This window comes from Bubalus kerabau, chromosome 5 (genome assembly GCF_029407905.1).
Source record: "Bubalus kerabau isolate K-KA32 ecotype Philippines breed swamp buffalo chromosome 5, PCC_UOA_SB_1v2, whole genome shotgun sequence".
Classification (NCBI taxonomy): domain Eukaryota; kingdom Metazoa; phylum Chordata; class Mammalia; order Artiodactyla; family Bovidae; genus Bubalus; species Bubalus kerabau.
This window is the reverse complement of record NC_073628.1, coordinates 1,074,082-1,090,624: the sequence shown is the minus strand read 5'-3', so window position 1 is coordinate 1,090,624 and position 16,543 is coordinate 1,074,082. Positions and strand designations below refer to the sequence as shown.

The following is a 16,543-nucleotide window of genomic DNA, read 5'->3' as shown; positions in this document are numbered from 1 at the left end:
AGGGCACGCCAGCCAAGCTGAGTGCTGGCCTGTCCGCTCCCCGGGCTGCAGGCAGCTCGCTGTCATAACTGGACCCCTTCCCTGGCCCCACCATCCTGACCCTCAGCCCACAGCCCTGACCCCCACCATCCTGACCCTCACCCCACAGCCCTGAACCCCACCATCCTCTGACCTCTGACCCCATCATCCTGACTCTCAGCCCACAGCTCCTGCTTTGATCTCATCACGGTGACCGTGACCCCACAGCCCTGACTCCCCCATCCTGACCTTGACCTCTGACCCCATTATCCTGACCCACACCCCACAGCTCCTGCCTCGACCCCATCACAGTGACTGTGACCCCACAGCCCTGACCCCATCCTGACCCTGACCCCTACCCCAGCCGTGACTGTGACCCCACAGTCCTGACCCCCCCCCGATCCTGATCTCTGACTCCATTATCGTGACCCTCACCCCATAACCCCTGCCTTGACACCATCATGGTGACCATGACCCCACAGTCCTGACCCCCACCATCCTGACCTGACCTCTGATCCCATCCTGACCCTCATCCCACAGCCCGTGCCTTGACCCCCATCATGGTGACCGTGACCCCACAGCTCTGACCCCCCCCCCATCCTGACCCCCATCCCAGCCATGACTGTGACCCCATCTGGACTCCACTATCCTGACTGACTCCCCGCCCTAACCGTCCCTCCATCCTGACCCTGACCAGCCCCACCCCGAGGCCTGCAGCCCTCAAGGTGGTCCTGCAGCCACCCCCTCCCTCCTGGGTGTGGGCAGCACCTGCTGAGACCCCGTCAGGAGGGGAGGAGGGGAGAGTGGGGGGCGCCCTGCCCTTGAGCACACCCTGACCCCAGCCTTGCGTTACGCCGCTATTTGGGGGTGACTTGTGGAGCGGCCTCCCTGCAGCTCCCAGGGAGAGGTGCCCATCGGGGGCTGTGTGGGTGGGGCAGGCGGGGGACCCTGTGCATGTCTGCCCGGGGTGGGGGACAGGGACGGGGGCAGAGACGGGGGCTGGGGCCCAGATGCCACCTGCCCTCCCTCTGTGCCCGGGGGCTGGTGCCTGCCGCCCCGCCCAGATCACTCCTGGAACACGGAGCTCGCTCAGACCCCCGGGGGCCAAGCTGCTGCGTGGGGCGGGGCAGGGGCCACCCCAGGGACCCAGGGCGGCAGCACCCTCTCGCATGAGAGCCTGCACCTCGGGGGCACCCGGCCCGCCCTGCCCATCGTCCTCTGTCCCTCTGCCGTGTCCGAGGCCCCCCTCTGGGCTGGGCCGCCCCCTCAGCACACACGTCCTGCCTCCCACATTCAGCCCATGAGGGCCCCTCCCACGGTGGACAAGGCCGGGACTCGCTTCTGAGCAGGAGGGCAGCGGGCCTCTCCCCCAAGATCAGGCTCTGAAAGGCCGGCCTCCCCCTGGCCAGGGGCCTCCACCTCGTGTGGACAAACTGACATGGTTAGACACAGCAGGACAGACGGACGGGATGGGGAGGCCTGTGCAGCCAGGAGCCTGAATCCTGCTGGTGACCAGCTGAGCCTGGAGGTGGACGGAGCCCTGGATGGGCCTTGAGATGACCATCACTGACCAATGCTGTGGAGCGGGGCCTGACCCCGAGGCTGGCGGGTGGACAAGCGCTGGCGGGAGCGCCTGCCCGACACCAGGAGCTCAGCCGCGGACACGGCCAGGGCTCCACAAGCAGGGGCCCCGTCCAGGCCAGTACTGCTCGGGTGGCGCTGGCAGCGTGAGTGGGTCTTCAGCTCACAGGGCGTCCTCCTGTGCGTCTCCCCTTTCTCTTGCCCGTTTCCGGAGCTGGCTCTGGGGCCCGTGGCAATGCTGTGGCGGCAGGCAGCCTGCCCACAGAGGCCATGTCCACTCGTGGGGCTGGAGCCGGCCTCTGGGTGTGGCCTCCGAGGCAGAGACCTGCCCTTCCCGGCCCCCGGCAGTCGCCGGCCACCTTCGCCTCCTTTCGCACACCCTGCTGGCTCTGCAGCCGTCGGCGCGTCCAGAGTTCCGCGGGCCTCAAGTTCAGACAAGGGCCAGGAGGTGGCTCTGGAGCTCGCGGTGGGGGCCAGCGCCCCGTCTCCCTCAATGACAAGACTGAGTAACGGGAGCGCTCAGCTGTGCACTCAGCGTCGGGTCTGACAGCAGCCTGAGGGGCTGGGAAGGCCTGTGCGGTTCAGTCCGGGCCCGGCTGGGCCTGTTGGTGAAGGCGTGTTGTCTGATAGCAGCTCTTACACGTGCTGACGCGGACTCAGCCTCACCCGCTGGGGGAAGGCGCTGAGAGCAAAGGCTGGGCCTCCCGGAAGAGACAGAGCTCATGGCCTGAGATGAGGTGCCGGCCTGGTTCCCGCCCCTGGAGCTGAGAGCCTGGGCCATCGTGCAGGCCGGGTGTGAACGCTGCGCACACACGACGGACCGAGGCTGCGACCACGTGGAGGCGACGTCTCTGGGCCGGAGACCGCAACCTCATGAGGAGCGGATGCCGGGGACGCCCCTGACCCCAGGGCCACCCGTCTGCTCCCCCGTCAGCCACACCCACTGGGTGGGGGGCGGGTGCCAGCCAGGGCCCTTGTGGGGGGACCAGGCCTCCAGGACTTGAGAGTGGGCGCGAGGCTGTGGGCTGCCTGCACGGTGCTGTCCGCTGCTCTGGGTAGGCTTTTTTTAAAGCTTTTCTAGAAAACCTAACAAGTTACAAATGTGGTTGCCAGAGCTTCTGATGACGGCAGGAAATCCTGACCAAAGGGACACCAATGGGGGGTCCCAGAGGCCCCGAGGCCCTGCATCTGGGGCTGGTGGCCCTCCGGCTCCACCCCAGCGCTGTCCACAGGCCCACGTGGGCCTCGATGCGGTGGTGACAGACCTTCTCCTGCAGTGAGGTCGCGGCGACCCTGCCCGTGGCCACCCCACAGGCCTCGCTGACACAGTGAAGGGAGAGCAGGCTGGGGCCTCTTGGGGGTCTGGGCCCCAGACACAGGGACTTGTCTCCAGACGTCCAGCGCAGCACTGCCTCCCTGTCACCTCAGGGCCGCGCTTCCGCCTCTCGTGGGACCATGGGCGGAGGCCCTTCCTATAGGCACCTCACAGCTGGCCCCCAGGGGCTCGGGGCCCCCCAGCCTCCCCGTGTGGAGCCCGTGGCTCGCAGCAGGAGCGGATGGTCACTCTGAAGCACGGCTGTGCCGTCCCTGCCACCCGCACTCCCCACCCCCTGAGCTGCAGCTTCGGAGCAGACCTGGGCAAGGCCGTGTCACCGCCCTGGCCCCGCACCTGCCCTGGCACTCAAGGTGGAGACGCAGGCAGCCCCAGCACCCTAGTGACCCTGGCCTGACACCCAGGGTCCATCCCGGATGCCCACACACTCCACGTCCAGGCAGCGGGAAGGAGCCGGCAGTGCACACTCGAGCTTGAGCAGGGCCACTTACTCTGGGGACGACTCCGGGGTCAGGTTGGACATCTCCTCGGGCGTCGGAACTGCACACGGGACAGGGAGAGAGCGCGGTGACCTCCCTGCCCCGCCCCCAGCAAGGCCGCGGGCACAGGGAGCTGTCCGGTCTCCTGGTGCTGAAACCAGGCTTTGCCTTCTCTGGCCTCCAAAGGGCCCTGCTGTCTCGGGGAGGTGGCCACGCCCCCCATGCCCTGCCCGTTGACACGGTGCGGCTGGTGTGCCCTGCTGGCCAGGATGGACAGGGCCTCCACCCCCCCACTCTCCCAAGCACCCCCCCGCCCCCACCCTCCCTCCTGAGCTCCCCCCACCGGCCCCCTGCTGTGTCTGGCCACTCTCACCTTGCAGTTTCCGGCGGTGGAAGCGGGGCGACCCCAGAAAGCTGTTCTTGATGGAGTTGAGCCGCGTCCTCCAGGGCACCCCTCCCACACTGGGGCTGGACGGCGGCGTGGGGTTGGGCGTGCCGGCCGGGCTCTCCTTGGGCGTGTGCACAGGTGTCCCCTTGGGGGTAGGGAGGGGACTGCCCCTCGGAGAGGGGTGAGGGGTCACCTGTATGGTGGGGACAGATTTGGTGTTCGGTTCAGTCCCGGGGGGTGGGAGCCGGGCAGGCGACCACAGGGCGGGTGGGCCCGGGGGCAGGGCCGGCTGGGTGCTGAGGCCCCCTGGGACAAGGGGCTGGGCCTGGGTGCCAGCCGGGAGTGGGTTGGACTTGGTGCCCTGCAGCGGCTTGTCGGTCAGCTTGGCCTTGCTCGGCAAGGTCTGGGTCTTGGGGTTGGGCCGCGGGGCGGCCTGTGGAGGGAGAAGGTGTCCGGGCCGGGAGGCACTCCGGCAAGCTTCAGGCTCCGCGGAGGTGGCCGAGGGGCAGGCCACAAAGGGGAGCTCGGGGGGCGGGGGAGGCAGGACAAACTTTCTAATAGGCTACAGGGCAGGCAGGAGCCACAGGGGAGAGCAGGGGGCCCCCCAGAGCCCAGCGCATGCCCCGCCCCCCGCAGGCCCCGCCCCCGCAGGCCCCGCCCCCGGCAAGTACACACAGCGCCAGGAGGACCCCAGGCAGGAGGGGGCAGGCGGGTGGGGGAGCATTCGCCACAAAAGAAACCGACAAACGAGAAAACAAAACAGAAAACGTGCCGTTAGCAGAGCAGCCGGAGCCCCCAGAGCAGCAGGCAGGATGGGGGTCCGCCCGACCGCCCCCCGCCCTGGGGGGCGCCCTGGTGGGCGGGGTCACTCACCCGGGGGCTGCTGAGCGGGCTGGTGGACAGGCCCGAGGAGGCACCACTGATGGACCTGGACCTGGGAACACAGGCGCGCAGGGCGGCTCAGACGGGGCGCTCCCGGCGCCTCCCCCCTCAGGTGGGCCCGCAGAGAGCCCCGTGGTGGCCCCGGCCCAGCGCAGGCCTGGCAGTGCCCAGGGCGGGCCTGCCGTGTCCCCCGCCTTGCACCAGACCCAGGAGGGCCCGGGCCCCTGGGGGTCATGGGAGCCCCATGGTGCAGCCAGCGGCCTGGGGGCTCCTCTTCCCCCCACGCAAAAGCTGCCCCACATCCGAGGCCCAAAGCCCCAGGCCCAGAGGGCAGAGAGGGGCCCTCAGCACAGCTCTCGAGCCTGATGAGCAGAGGGATGTGGGAGGCGAGGCTCCCAGGGCCCCCTCTCCACACACCCACTGACCCGAGCCCAGCTGAACCTCCGGGCTGAGCTGTCGCAGACCCAGAGTCCTGCACTCTGCCGAGCGCCTCACCCCCTGGTGCCTGGGCACCAGCCCAGCCCCTCCATGTCCACAGCCCACCCGTGTGGCCCAGAGCCACCCACCGCCCCCTCCTCATTCGCACGGCGCCTGTGACGGCCGTCAGCAGGGACATGGACTCTGTCCACCCCAGCCCCGTGTGGCCTGCAGACTTGGCCTGGGCACGACCGCAGAGAGGTCACTGGCCAGCACGCCTGGCAGAGACCACTGCGGCCGCTGCCCCCTCGGGGCAGGAACTGGACACCTCTCGGGTTAGGGCCGGGCCTGCGGGGCCTTGCTCCACCACCCACGTGGCCTCGAGGGAAAGGAGACGCCCGCTCACCCCTGGGCGCCGGCACCGGCCATCCTTAGAGGAAGGAAACCGGAGGGGTCGAGACAGCCACAGGAGAGAAGAGGACAGAACAGAGTGAAGGGCGGCCACACCGCCCACCCGGCCACACCGCCCACGCCGCAGCCAGCCCCTGGGCCTCAGGGAAGAGCCGGGCCCCGCTGGCCAGGCCCCCGGCACCCATGGGCTGGAGCCCCACGGCGACGACCCTCCAACCCGACGCAGCCACGGAGCCGGCACCTTGCCCTTGGCAGCCCCAGCCCAGTCCGCCCATGTCCGCTGGACAGGGCCCGAAGCCCTCAGACGTGAGAACGGAGTGCGGGCTGGCGGTCCCAGCGGGGGCCCACCCTGCACCACGGCCGGCAGGGGCAGCAGCTGCGAGCTTGCCGCTCGGCATGAAGGAAGCAGAGAAGCAGCGGCAGAAAGACGGGGCCGCATCCACGCCCTGCTGTCTAAGCCTGGAAGCTGAGCTGCGGGAAGGACACGCCAGTGCAGAGCAGCCGGGGTGGGAGGGGGCACGGAGGGGGAGCCAGGGGGCCTGGGGCCAAGCGAGGCCCCGCCATGGGCGCTGCCGGGCAGCGGGCCCTGCAGGCGGGGCGCCAGGGGCCTGGAGGGCTGGGCGGCGTGCAGGGCCTCCTGGGACCTGCACGGCCCCTGCTCCTTCCTGGGGAGCTTGCAGCGCCCGGGGCGACCACCTCCACTCTGGTCCGTGTGGACAGCCGGGCGGCCCCCGGACACAGGCCAGTGTGGAGTGGGGAAGGGGAGCCGAACAGGCCCAGAGGCCCGCTGACCATAGCCGAGGGCAGCCCAGGGCCCGGGGTGGGCAGAGCCCGGGTCTCCTGGCCCTCCTAGGGGGCCACGTTCCTCCTCCTGGGCGTCAGCCTCAGCTGACCAGCCCTCCCCCCGGCTCACGGGAAGGCTCCCTCGCCAGAGGCGGGTGGCCACCCGAAGCCCAGCCCTGCCCCCAGGCCCGCCGCTGTCTGTGGGGCTGGGGCGGGGGATGAGGGGGGCAGGGTGTATACCTGTCTTCTTTGCTGAATTGGGGGTGGGCTTCAGCGATATCCAGGCTTTTACTGAACATTGCTTTACTACAGCGGGAACAAAGTGAGAAAACAGAGTTACTGCCACGGCCCCGCCAGGCGGCCCAGGAGGCCGGCACTCCACACCTCCGAGCTGGGCACAGCCCGCCGGCCGAGGCCAGGCGCACAGGAGGAGGGCCGGCCAGGCGGGCGCAGCACAGCCAGCGGCCTGATGGGCAGGGCGGCCTTGGGGGACACCTGGCGCCGCCCCAGGGGTGCGGCCTGTCACCTCAACAAGGGCCCAAGCCAGGGGGGAGCAGCCTCTGAGATGGAGCAGAAAGTGCGGGGGGCGAGGAGGGTCAGCGTTCCAGGGAGTGACCCCTGGGATGGCTGACCCCTGACCCTGCCCCAGCCCCCCGCCGCCCCTGAGGCACGCGGGCCTGAAAGGCAGAGTGGAAGCCAGGACGGCCGAAGGTGGGGTGTACAGGGCAGGGGGAGGCTGGCGAGCCCCCAGCCTGCCCGCAGCTGTGGAGCCGGAAGCCAGGGCAAGGCTCAGGAAGGACGGCGCCTCCAGGAGAGGTGCCCCGACAAGCAGGACCTCCCTCCTGCTCCTCCCCGCCCCCCACCCTGGGGCAGGAGGCCGCGGGCAGTGGACCACGGTGGCCGGCAGACCTGGAGAGGGCCCCAGAGGCTGGGACCCCAGAGGGTGGGGGCTGGGACCGCCGGTGGTGGGGGCCGTGGCTGGTGGGTCGGTGGCCCGTTTAATCCTGACGGTGGCCCGCAGCCTGCAGTTCCTCAGAGGCCCGGCTGGCCCCAGCGCCGAGCACCCAGCTGACCAGTGTGGCCGGGGCTCCAGCGGTGACACCCCCCGCGAAGCCTCCGCCCCAGGGCCTCCCCGAGGGCTGAAGGCCCTGCCTGGCAGGGAGGCTTGGTCTCGCCCAGCATCCCGGGAACAGCAGAGGCTCTGCAGGGCCCTGATGCCCACCCCTCCTCAGGGGGCCCAGACTCCCCACCCCAAGATTCCACATCCCTGACCCCCGCCTGGCCACAGCTGACCCAAACACGGGCTCAGCATCAATCGGGGTTAAGCCTCCTGGGCTGCGGCTCTGAACCCAGCTGACCTCCGCCCAGCCCTGCCCGGCCCTGCCCAGTCTAATCCACTCCAGCCCAGCTCTGTCCAAGATGGCCTCACCCAACCCAGCCTGACCCAGGCCAACCAAGCAAAGCCCTGCCCCTCTCAGCCCAACCCAGCCCAGTCTGCTCGGGCGCAGAGTTCAGCCCAGATCACCTTATTCCAGCTCAGCCAGCCCAGTCCAGCTCAGCTCAGCCAGCCAGCGCAGCCCATGCAGGCCCCCTACCCCGACACCTCCGCAGGCACAGCTCAGTGCAGTGCCGCGCAGCAGCCTCAGGCCAGCCCCAGGGCGGGGTGCAGAGAGGAGCCAGGCCCGGCCCAGCGCCGCCTAGCCAGGGCGGCAGGAGGCACGCACCTCTGGCCGTGCTGGGCCATCTCCAGGGCCCGCCGTGCAGGCACGGGGGAGCCGCCGTCCGTGACGCTCAGCACCTCCATGGACTTCCGCTCGGGCCGCCGCTTGCCGTGCCGGTTGAGCATCGGGGAGTCCACACGCTTCCGGGGCGGGTCTGCGTGCAGAGCGGGGTCAGGGCCGGCAGTCCGCAGGGGCGGCGCGGGCGGCCCCGGGACCCCGTACCTATCTCGTTCCTGGGCGGCAGGTCCTCATCCTCGTGGCTCGGGTACCTCTCCTTCCGGTCCAGGAGGAGGAAGTAGATCATCTTCTCCTGATTCTCCCTGCAGAGGGTGAGAGGCGCCGGGAGGCTGGATGGGGTCCCTGCAGGCCGGCGCCCCCGCCCCCGGGCAGGCCCCCGGACGCACTCCTCGGACAGCAGGTCCTGCAGCAGCTTGTTGCGGTCCCGAAAGCAGCCGAGCGAGTGCATGCTGTCCAGCACGTCGGGGTCGATGTCCTCCAGGCTGGGCAGGGAGCGGATCTGCACCTTGCGAGGGACAGGCTGCTCCGGCTCCGGCTCGTTCTTGCCTCCTCTGCGGGGACAGGGCCCGGTCACTCCCTCCGGCAGCACCCGAAGCTCCTCGCCCGCTCCCCGGCCCTGGGCCTGAGTCCTGCTGCTCTCCCTGCGCCCGGCCCCTGCACATCTCCTGCGTCCTGCCTGTGCCCAGCACGAGCTGGCCAGGGTCCCCGAGAGCTGGCCCGGGGGCCCGAGGCTGGAGGTAGGCCTGCGCTGGGCCGGGCCCTCCCCCCGCCGTCCCTAGCGGGCCCTTCGGGCCACAGAGGCAGGCAAAGCAGGCGATGAGGGCAGGAAAAGCTACTTACATATACCATATGTGTTTCTGAATGTGCTCTAGCTACAAGGAAAGAGAAACAGGGAGTTAGTACGAGGAAGGAGCGGAGGCCGCGTTAGGAGGCCAGAGGAGCGGGAGCGGAGGGGCGGGGCTGGAGGCTGAGCGAGGAGTGAGACCGACGGCGGGGAAGGAGCGGCGGGTGGTGGTGCGGAGGGAGGAGACAGGTGTGGAGCCAGGGGCGGGAGGGAGCGCGGGGACGGCGGGGGCTCACGGGCTCACGGAAGGGGGCCATCCCAGACGCCTGGCTAGTGCCCTGAGCCTACCTACCCACGGGGGAGAGGACAGGCCTCCCCGGAGACGGCGGGGAGATAGGGGAAGCGGGGCTGCAAGCAGGGGTAAGGCGCTGCGGGGTGGGCAGCAGGAGCCCCCGGGGCTCAGGGCGGGGCGGAGGGAGGGGAGCAGCGGGCAGCGGGGCGCGGGCAGAGCGGGGAGGGGGGGAGCTGGGCGAAGGGAGAGCAGGAGGCGCTCCGCCCCGACGGGGGCGCGCTGGACCTCTTTCAGAGCGGGGGGGGGCCCCCCAAACCCTGGTCCCCTCCAGACCCTCCCCGCCCGCCCCCGCCCCGGAGCGGGCCCGGAAGGACCGCGCACGGGGCCCTGCCCGGGCGCACGCACCGTGAGGCGCCGCGCCGCGTCCACCTCGATCATGCCGCGCAGCAGGCTCTGGCAGTCGGGCGGGATGAAGTGCGGCATGTGGAAGACGCCGCGCTTCACCTTCTCCAGCAGCTGCCGCAGGTTGTCGTCGTCGAATGGCAGCGCCCCCTGCCGGCGGTGCGGGGTCAGGGCGGGCGGACCCACGAGGCAGGGTGTCGGGGGTGTGGGGGCAGAGAGGCGGGGCTGGGGGGGCGGGGGCCAGGGGGCGTGGGGTGGACCGACGGGGCGCGGGGAGCCTCACCACCAGCAGCGCGAACAGAATCACGCCGCAGCTCCACACGTCTGCCTTGCGGCCGTCGTATTTCTCCCCCTGCGGACAGTCCTGGGGTTGGTGGGGGCGCAGGGCCCGAATTCTTGCGGGGACACAGGGTCCGGGAGGCTATGGCCCCGGGGGCGGCGCCTCAGACAGGCAGCCAGGCCCCGACCTGGGGGTCTGCAATCACCGGGGCAGGGAGGCCCCTTGTCTGGACAGGGGCTGGGGTGGGGTGGCTACTTACCCGGATCACCTCCGGACAGGCATAGTGGGGCGACCTGAAGGCAAAAGCCAAAGTCAGGGCAGGAGGCTCAGGACGCACCGTGCCCTGGCCATCCCACCCCCTGGACTTCTGGGCTGCCCCCCAGAACGGCAGCAGGTGAAGACCGAGGGCGGGATGACCCCCGCTCCATGCCTCCAGACTCTGCCTGGCATGGATGCCCTACTGGGGGGTTCCAGGGCTTTGGTGCCAGTTCTCCCACAACCTCATAGCCTCTGCATGCTCCCAGGAGCCAGGGACCCAAGGAGCCGGCGGGCAGAGGCAGGGCCACGGGGCACGCCTTATCCCTGCCCCGGCAGCCCCACGGGGGCGCCGGGCCCCTGCCTCCAGCCCAGGCCGCTGGGCCGCCTGCCGGGGCAGCCATGGGGCCAGGCTGCGGCCACCGTCCTGGCCCGTGTAGGACTGGAGGCCGGCTCGGGGCTCAGCTCACCCGCAGCTGGTCTCCAGCAGGCTGTCGCCAACCTGCAGCGACGCCATGCCGAAGTCTGCGATCCGGATGTTATTCTTCTCGTCCAGCAGAAGGTTTTCTGGTTTCAGATCCCTGTGGCTGGAAGGAAGGCAGGATTGAGGCTGACCGCAGCGGCCCCTCTAAAACCCCGCCTCACAGCAGGAGGCCAATGGCAGCGCAGCCCGCTGATGTCACCAGCGGCCAATCGGAAGTCTCCCTCGGGCCGATGGCTGCAGGGTGGCAGGATGGGCGGACAGGACTGCCAGCGTTGGGCACGCTCTGCTTTACTCCTTGGAATCTCTCCCCTTTCCTGCTTCCCCCACCACACCTCACACCTGCTCTGGGCCAGCACCAACCTGGGGCCCCCAGACCAAGGATACCCTGGCCCCTGGGCCTCTGAAAGCACCAAGGACATTTGGGTGGGCACCTGGCAGAAAGCTTTCTGATGCCCCGAGGGGGTCAGTAGGGATATGCTGCCTGATTCAGTGGGGGGGCGGGGGGATGCAAGAGCTGGGGGAGGCACACGTGCAGGGATGGGGGCTGCTTGGTGGGGAATGGGGTGCCTGGGTGCCTGCACAGAGATCCAACCAGTACATCCTAAAGGAAATCAGTCCTGAAAATTCATTGGAAAGATACATGAAGCTGAAGCTCCAATACTTTGGCCACCTGATGCAGAGTTGACTCATTGGAAAAGACCCTGATGCTGGGAAAGATTGAAGGCAGGAGGAGAAGGGGGTGACAGAGGATGAGATGGTTGGATGGCATCACTGACTCAATGGATATGAGTCTGAGTAAGCTCTGGGGGTTGGTGATGGACAGGGAGGCCTGGCGTGCTGTAATCTATGGGGTCACAAAGAGTCGGACACGACTGAGCGACTGAACTGAACTGGGGTGCCTGGAGGGGTGGGGGGCACGTGGTGGGGCGGGGCACCTGGTGGGCGGGGACACACCATATGGAGTGGCTGTGGCAGAAGTCCAGCGCAGAGATGATCTGGCGGAAGAACTTCCGGGCCTCTTTGGGGGTCAGCCTCCCCTTCTTGACCAGGTAGTCAAAGAGCTCTCCACCAGACACATGTTCTAGCACCAGGTATCTGCAGGGGGCAGGCAGGCGTTGGGTGGGCGCACCCAGCCAGGGCACCGCTGCTCCTCAGCAGGTGGGCGCCCGCCACTCCCCTCCTGGCAGGCCCAGGCAACAGACCCACACTGAGCCTCAAGACCAGGGGGCACTGAGGTAGCTGACCCTCTCCTGAGCCTGAGGTTTGGTCCTTCCAGGCCCTTCCTGGGCTCCTGGATGAGCGAGGACATGTCAGATGCTCAGACCCTGAGGGAGCCGGGGGCCAGCAGGGCGGACCTCAAAAGGGATGGGTTGGGGCAGGGCACAGTTGGTCTGGGAAGATGCGAGGCAGGGTCGGGGGGAGGGCCCGGGTGGGGGAGGGGCCTGGGCGGGAGGAGGGGGCCTAGATGGGGGAGGGGCCTGGGCAGGGGAGGGGCCTAGGTGGGAGGAGGGGCCTGGGCGGGAGGAAGAGCCCGGGCAGGGGAGGGGCCTAGATGGAAAGGGGGGGGGCCTGCGCGGGGGGGAAGGGGCCTGGGGGAGGGACCTAGGTGGGAAGAGGGGCCTGGGCGGGGGAGGGGCCTAGGCGGGGGAGAGGCCTGGGCGTGTCCAGATAGCAGGTAGTGACTGCTCCCAACTTGGCTCAACACAGCTGGATGGTGTAGAGGGGGGGAATCCCATGGCTCTCTGAACCGAGAACGGGGCTGTGTCCGAGCTGAGCCTCCCTGGGGTGGAGCCTGAGGGGCTGGTTTCTGGGGTGGGGTGGGCGGCGGTCCTCAGGGGAGCTGGGACTCAGGCTGAGCACAGACCCTGAGGAATCCCCGGTGGGAGCTGGACAGGGGTGGTTCTGCTGGTCTGAGGGGGCTTGGGGACGGGAGAGGGTGACAGGAGCCGTGCGGTGGGACCAGGGCTGGCAGGGACGGGGTTGTGGACCTGGAGCTGGTCTTACAGAAATGGAAGGGCCGGTGGGGGGGCAACCTGTCTGTGGCGAGGAGTTGGGGAAGGAAGGGGCTGGGACACAGGGCGGGGATACGCTGGGGTGTCAGCGGGGAAAGAGGCGGTTCCCGGGGCCCGCCCTGTTCCTGAGAGGGGGTTCAGGCGGCACCGCAGCTCAGGGGCAGAGGCCCTGCCTAAGCTCCCACGTCCAGGCTCCCGGCCCTCCCTGGCACCTTGGGAGGGCGCTGGGCCCAGCAACAGCCAGGCCGGCCTGTGTCCTCCCAGCATCCTGTCCCATCACCCAGCCTGTCTTGACTGTGTCCTCCACCTAGCCTGCCATCCCCAGCCCCTCCCTGCTTCTAGCCCATCCTGGGGGGCCCCCTAGGAGCCCCACTCTCTGCCCATCAGCCCCATAAGTATCAGAACAGGACAAGTGACTGTCTCCTGTGTGCAGACGTGGGCAAGACCTGCCCAAGACCTGCCCAGCACCCACCCGCACCCCAGGCTCACGGGCCGGCATCGAGACACAAGCAGGTGGGAACCCAGTCAGGCCAACGGGGCTGATGTGGACAGGAGGGGAGACCCATGGGTCGTGCCCCTCATCGTAGTCCTGATGGCAGCTCCAGCTCATCAGTGTCGGGGGCCCAGGACCACCCCTGCCTCCCTCAGCCCCCAGGCCTCTAATGCGAGGACCCTGTTTTTCCCGGGGCTCCATGGGGGCGGCTTGTCACACCGTCTGCCACTAAACACTTGGAAGAGGCTGCTGGTGGGGCGCTGGGCCCCCTGCTCCCCAAGAGCTGCCCAGGACAGAGCCACTCAGGCTGGCCGGCCTGCGTGCATCAGGGCGCAGTCAGGGCTGGGCTGGAGGCCCCAAGGAGCCCCTGGAGCAGCGGGCCTGCGGGAGCGGTGCCAGATGGACCTCCTGCCCGCAGCCCCTCACTCCGCCGCTGTCCCAAGAAGGACGTGGGCCCTGCCTCCAGCCACGCCCGCGGCAGCAGCAGAGCCGACGCCCCCTTCGGGTCCACCCTGGGTGCGGTCGCTGAGGTCACGCGCGGGAGGGGGCACGTGAGCGGACTGCCCACGCAGAAAGATGTCCGCCGGCCTCGGTGGTGACGGAAGGTCAGCCACGCTCAGGCAGCCGGACAGCAGGCCGTGGAGACAGTGCAGCCAGCCAGCCTGGGGTCCCCACGTCCGTGAGGAGCACATAGGGGCTGCTGGGGCTGCGCGAGGGTCACGGGGCAGGAGAAAGGGCCTGAGTGGCTCCTGCCCCCGGCCCCGCCCCCGGAGGCCCCGCCCTCCCCCGGAGGCCCCGCCCCCGGAGCCCTGCCCGCCCCCGGAGCCCTGCCCCCCGGAGGCCCCGCCCTCCCCCAGAGGCCCCGCCCTCGGAGCCCTGCCCCCCGGAGGCCCCGCCCCCGGAGCCCTGCCCGCCCCCGGAGCCCTGCCCGCCCCCGGAGCCCTGCCCGCCCCCGGAGCACTGCCCCCAGGAGGCCCGCCCTCGGAGCACTGCCCCCAGGAGGCCCCGCCCCGCTCTCCGCACCCAGCAATACCTACAAATATTTTTTGTTTTCATAGACGTCGTGCAGTTTGAGGACGTGGGGGTGCTCGATCAGCTTCAGGATCGCGATCTCCCGCTCCACCTGCGGGGGGCCGCCGTCACTGGGGACTCCCCCGGGGGGTCTCCCTGCCCCCTGGCTCTGCCCTGTTCCTGCCCCCCAGCTATGCTCTGTCCCTGGCCACACCCCCCCCGCCCCTAGTTGCGCCCCGTCCCTGCCAGCCCACCCCCGGGTCCCCTTCCCTGAGCTCCCAGCTCCCCACCCGGGTATCTTGGAGCATCTAGAACTTCGTGCCCCAGACCCACACGGTCACCAGCGGCAGGGCTCCCACCCGCCCTCCTCACCTTCATCAGTACAGACTCGCTGAGCTTCTCCCTGTTGACGATCTTGACGGCCACCTTCTGGCACGTGACACAGTGGATCCCCAGCTTCACCAGGCCTGGGGGGACAGCAGGCCTCAGACCCCGTCCAGCTGGGCCACGGCTCGCACCCTGCCCTTGGGGCCCCTCACTCAGCCACTGGGGCCCTGGGCTCCTGCCCTGCCTGGCGAGTCCTGAGCCAGACCCCAGGAACTCTCTGCCCCTACTCCTCAGGCACTGGCCAGAGGCTGCCCCCAGCATGGTCCCTGCCCCACGCCACACGGCGGTCTCGGCCTCCTCCAGCCTGGCCTCAGCATGGCCCTCACTCCCTCGCTAGTGACACCTGGAGTCGCCCCCCAGACCTCAGCGGAAGCCCAGCCCCTCAGTGGGGAGCCAGGGTGACACCTGCCCCCCACCAGACCTCAGCGGAAGCCCAGCCCCTCAGTGGGGAGCCAGGGTGACACCTGCCCCCCCCCCCATGCTGGGCCTCACCAACCCTGCACCACTACCCATCACCCTCCTTCTGGCCTGAGGACCTCTGGACAGAGGGGCCTTGGGCACCCGCTCACCCTGGGACACTGGTGCAGGGCCCCTGCTGGGCAGGACGCCATCACCACACCTCTGCTGTGGCTGCGGGGACCCTCGGTCCTGCTCGCTGCCTCCTGGCCACGTGGGCACAGCTGGGCACCTGCCCCCCTCCCAACCCCGCGGAGATTCGCTGACAGAGCCCCTGGCAGCCTCTCTCCCTCCCCAGCCTGGTTCCTGGCCTCCTGTGCCCTCAGACCCAGACACCCTCTGCTCTCCCCGCCCCAGCCTGGGTCCCGCCTGGACATTCCCCGATGGGCACGGAGGTGGCCCCAGCCTGGGCCCCGCCTGGACATCCCCCGATGGGCACGGAGGTGGCCCCAGCCTGGGCCCCGCCTGGACATCCCCCGATGGGCACGGAGGTGGCCGCCACAGCTGGAGCCGCCTCCAGCACGTGGGAGCCCAGTGGCAGCCCCGGGGGAGACGCCGGGCTCCGCAGCACTGCAGCCGTGCTTGGCCTGGGCGGACGCCCATCTCATTCACGCTGTGCTGCTCTGTGACCTCGACGCGGCTCGCGGCTCGGACCAGCTGGGTGTGCACTTGCCCCTTTGGATGCTGCTGCGGGGCGGCTCTCAGAAAACCGCAAAGCCCTTTGCTTGAGAAACAAATCTTGCCACATGCAGCTTCCCCTAAGGGGCATGCGTCTCTTTATCTGACTGTTGGTGTCGTTTCATGAACGTTCACACCTTGCCAGCAGCTCGCGTCCTCCTCCTTGCCCACTGCCCCCTCCCCACCGCCCCTGCCCCGCAGCCTCGCCCATGGGCAGCAAGCTCGCAGGTGGCTGGGAGGTGATCCGTGCTCCCCAGAGGCAGGTGGGCTGGACGAGGGCGGGGGACCTGGCCTGGTGGAAGCCCTGAGCCCTGAGCCTGCCCTTCCTCAGCTCAGGGGAGGACAGAGGCCCCGCAGTGGGGCCCGCTGAGCCCCAGCTCCTGCCGGCGAAGGGCTGCGGCTCCTGGGGCTCTCACCAGCTGCCTTTGATCTGAGCCTGTGATTCAGGTCAGGAGACAGCAGAGCGAGCGGGCCCCAGGGACCAGGGGCAGCAGCGGTGTCTGCGATTCAGAGCTGAGGCCCACCCAGGGCCTCCACACCTCCAGGACGGCACCCAGGCCTGGCACATACCCCTCGCCCAGACAAGGTGGACAGGCCTCAAGGAGCCACAGCCACGGTGGCCCGGCTGCTCCCAGGGACATGAGCCCCTCTGAGGCCCAGGGCAGACATGGGACAAACTGCAAACAGAACAGGCGAGGGTTCCTGGGGAGTCGCCGGCGGCCCTGCCGCCGAGCCTCACAGCCTGCACGGGGGCTTGGCACACCAGTGCACACACATACCCCTACACACGCGTCCTCAGGAGGCAGGACTCAGAGACACGTGGGGAATGAAGGAGCATGAGCTTCACCTCAATAGTGACCTGGAGGGTGACATAGGCGGCCCCAGAAGTGGGGCCTGAGGTGGCCACCCCCGCTCCCCGATAATCACGGCAGGCAATCTGCTGACGGCGCACGGGGCTACGAGACACCGGCACACAGA

At 69.4% G+C, this 16,543-nt stretch overlaps 1 protein-coding gene across 4 annotated transcripts in view; it reads right to left on the bottom strand.

Annotated features, from left to right (window-relative positions):
• The window catches only part of BRSK2 (BR serine/threonine kinase 2), a 48,391-nt gene that overhangs the window by 5,621 nt on the left and 26,227 nt on the right, over nucleotides 1-16,543 (bottom strand). For all 4 annotated transcript variants that reach the window (XM_055583276.1, XM_055583273.1, XM_055583275.1 and 1 more), the window contains exons 2-15: nucleotides 14,417-14,511; nucleotides 14,071-14,156; nucleotides 11,483-11,623; nucleotides 10,515-10,631; nucleotides 10,049-10,082; nucleotides 9,793-9,861; nucleotides 9,513-9,659; nucleotides 8,872-8,903; nucleotides 8,418-8,582; nucleotides 8,236-8,333; nucleotides 8,017-8,167; nucleotides 4,673-4,733; nucleotides 3,785-3,992; nucleotides 3,424-3,472 (exon numbers count right to left, since the gene is read on the bottom strand). In XM_055583276.1, coding sequence (XP_055439251.1) covers nucleotides 3,424-3,472; nucleotides 3,785-3,992; nucleotides 4,673-4,733; nucleotides 8,017-8,167; nucleotides 8,236-8,333; nucleotides 8,418-8,582; nucleotides 8,872-8,903; nucleotides 9,513-9,659; nucleotides 9,793-9,861; nucleotides 10,049-10,082; nucleotides 10,515-10,631; nucleotides 11,483-11,623; nucleotides 14,071-14,156; nucleotides 14,417-14,511 — 1,453 coding nt within the window. The remainder of the gene's footprint in view (nucleotides 1-3,423; nucleotides 3,473-3,784; nucleotides 3,993-4,672; nucleotides 4,734-8,016; nucleotides 8,168-8,235; nucleotides 8,334-8,417; nucleotides 8,583-8,871; nucleotides 8,904-9,512; nucleotides 9,660-9,792; nucleotides 9,862-10,048; nucleotides 10,083-10,514; nucleotides 10,632-11,482; nucleotides 11,624-14,070; nucleotides 14,157-14,416; nucleotides 14,512-16,543) is intronic.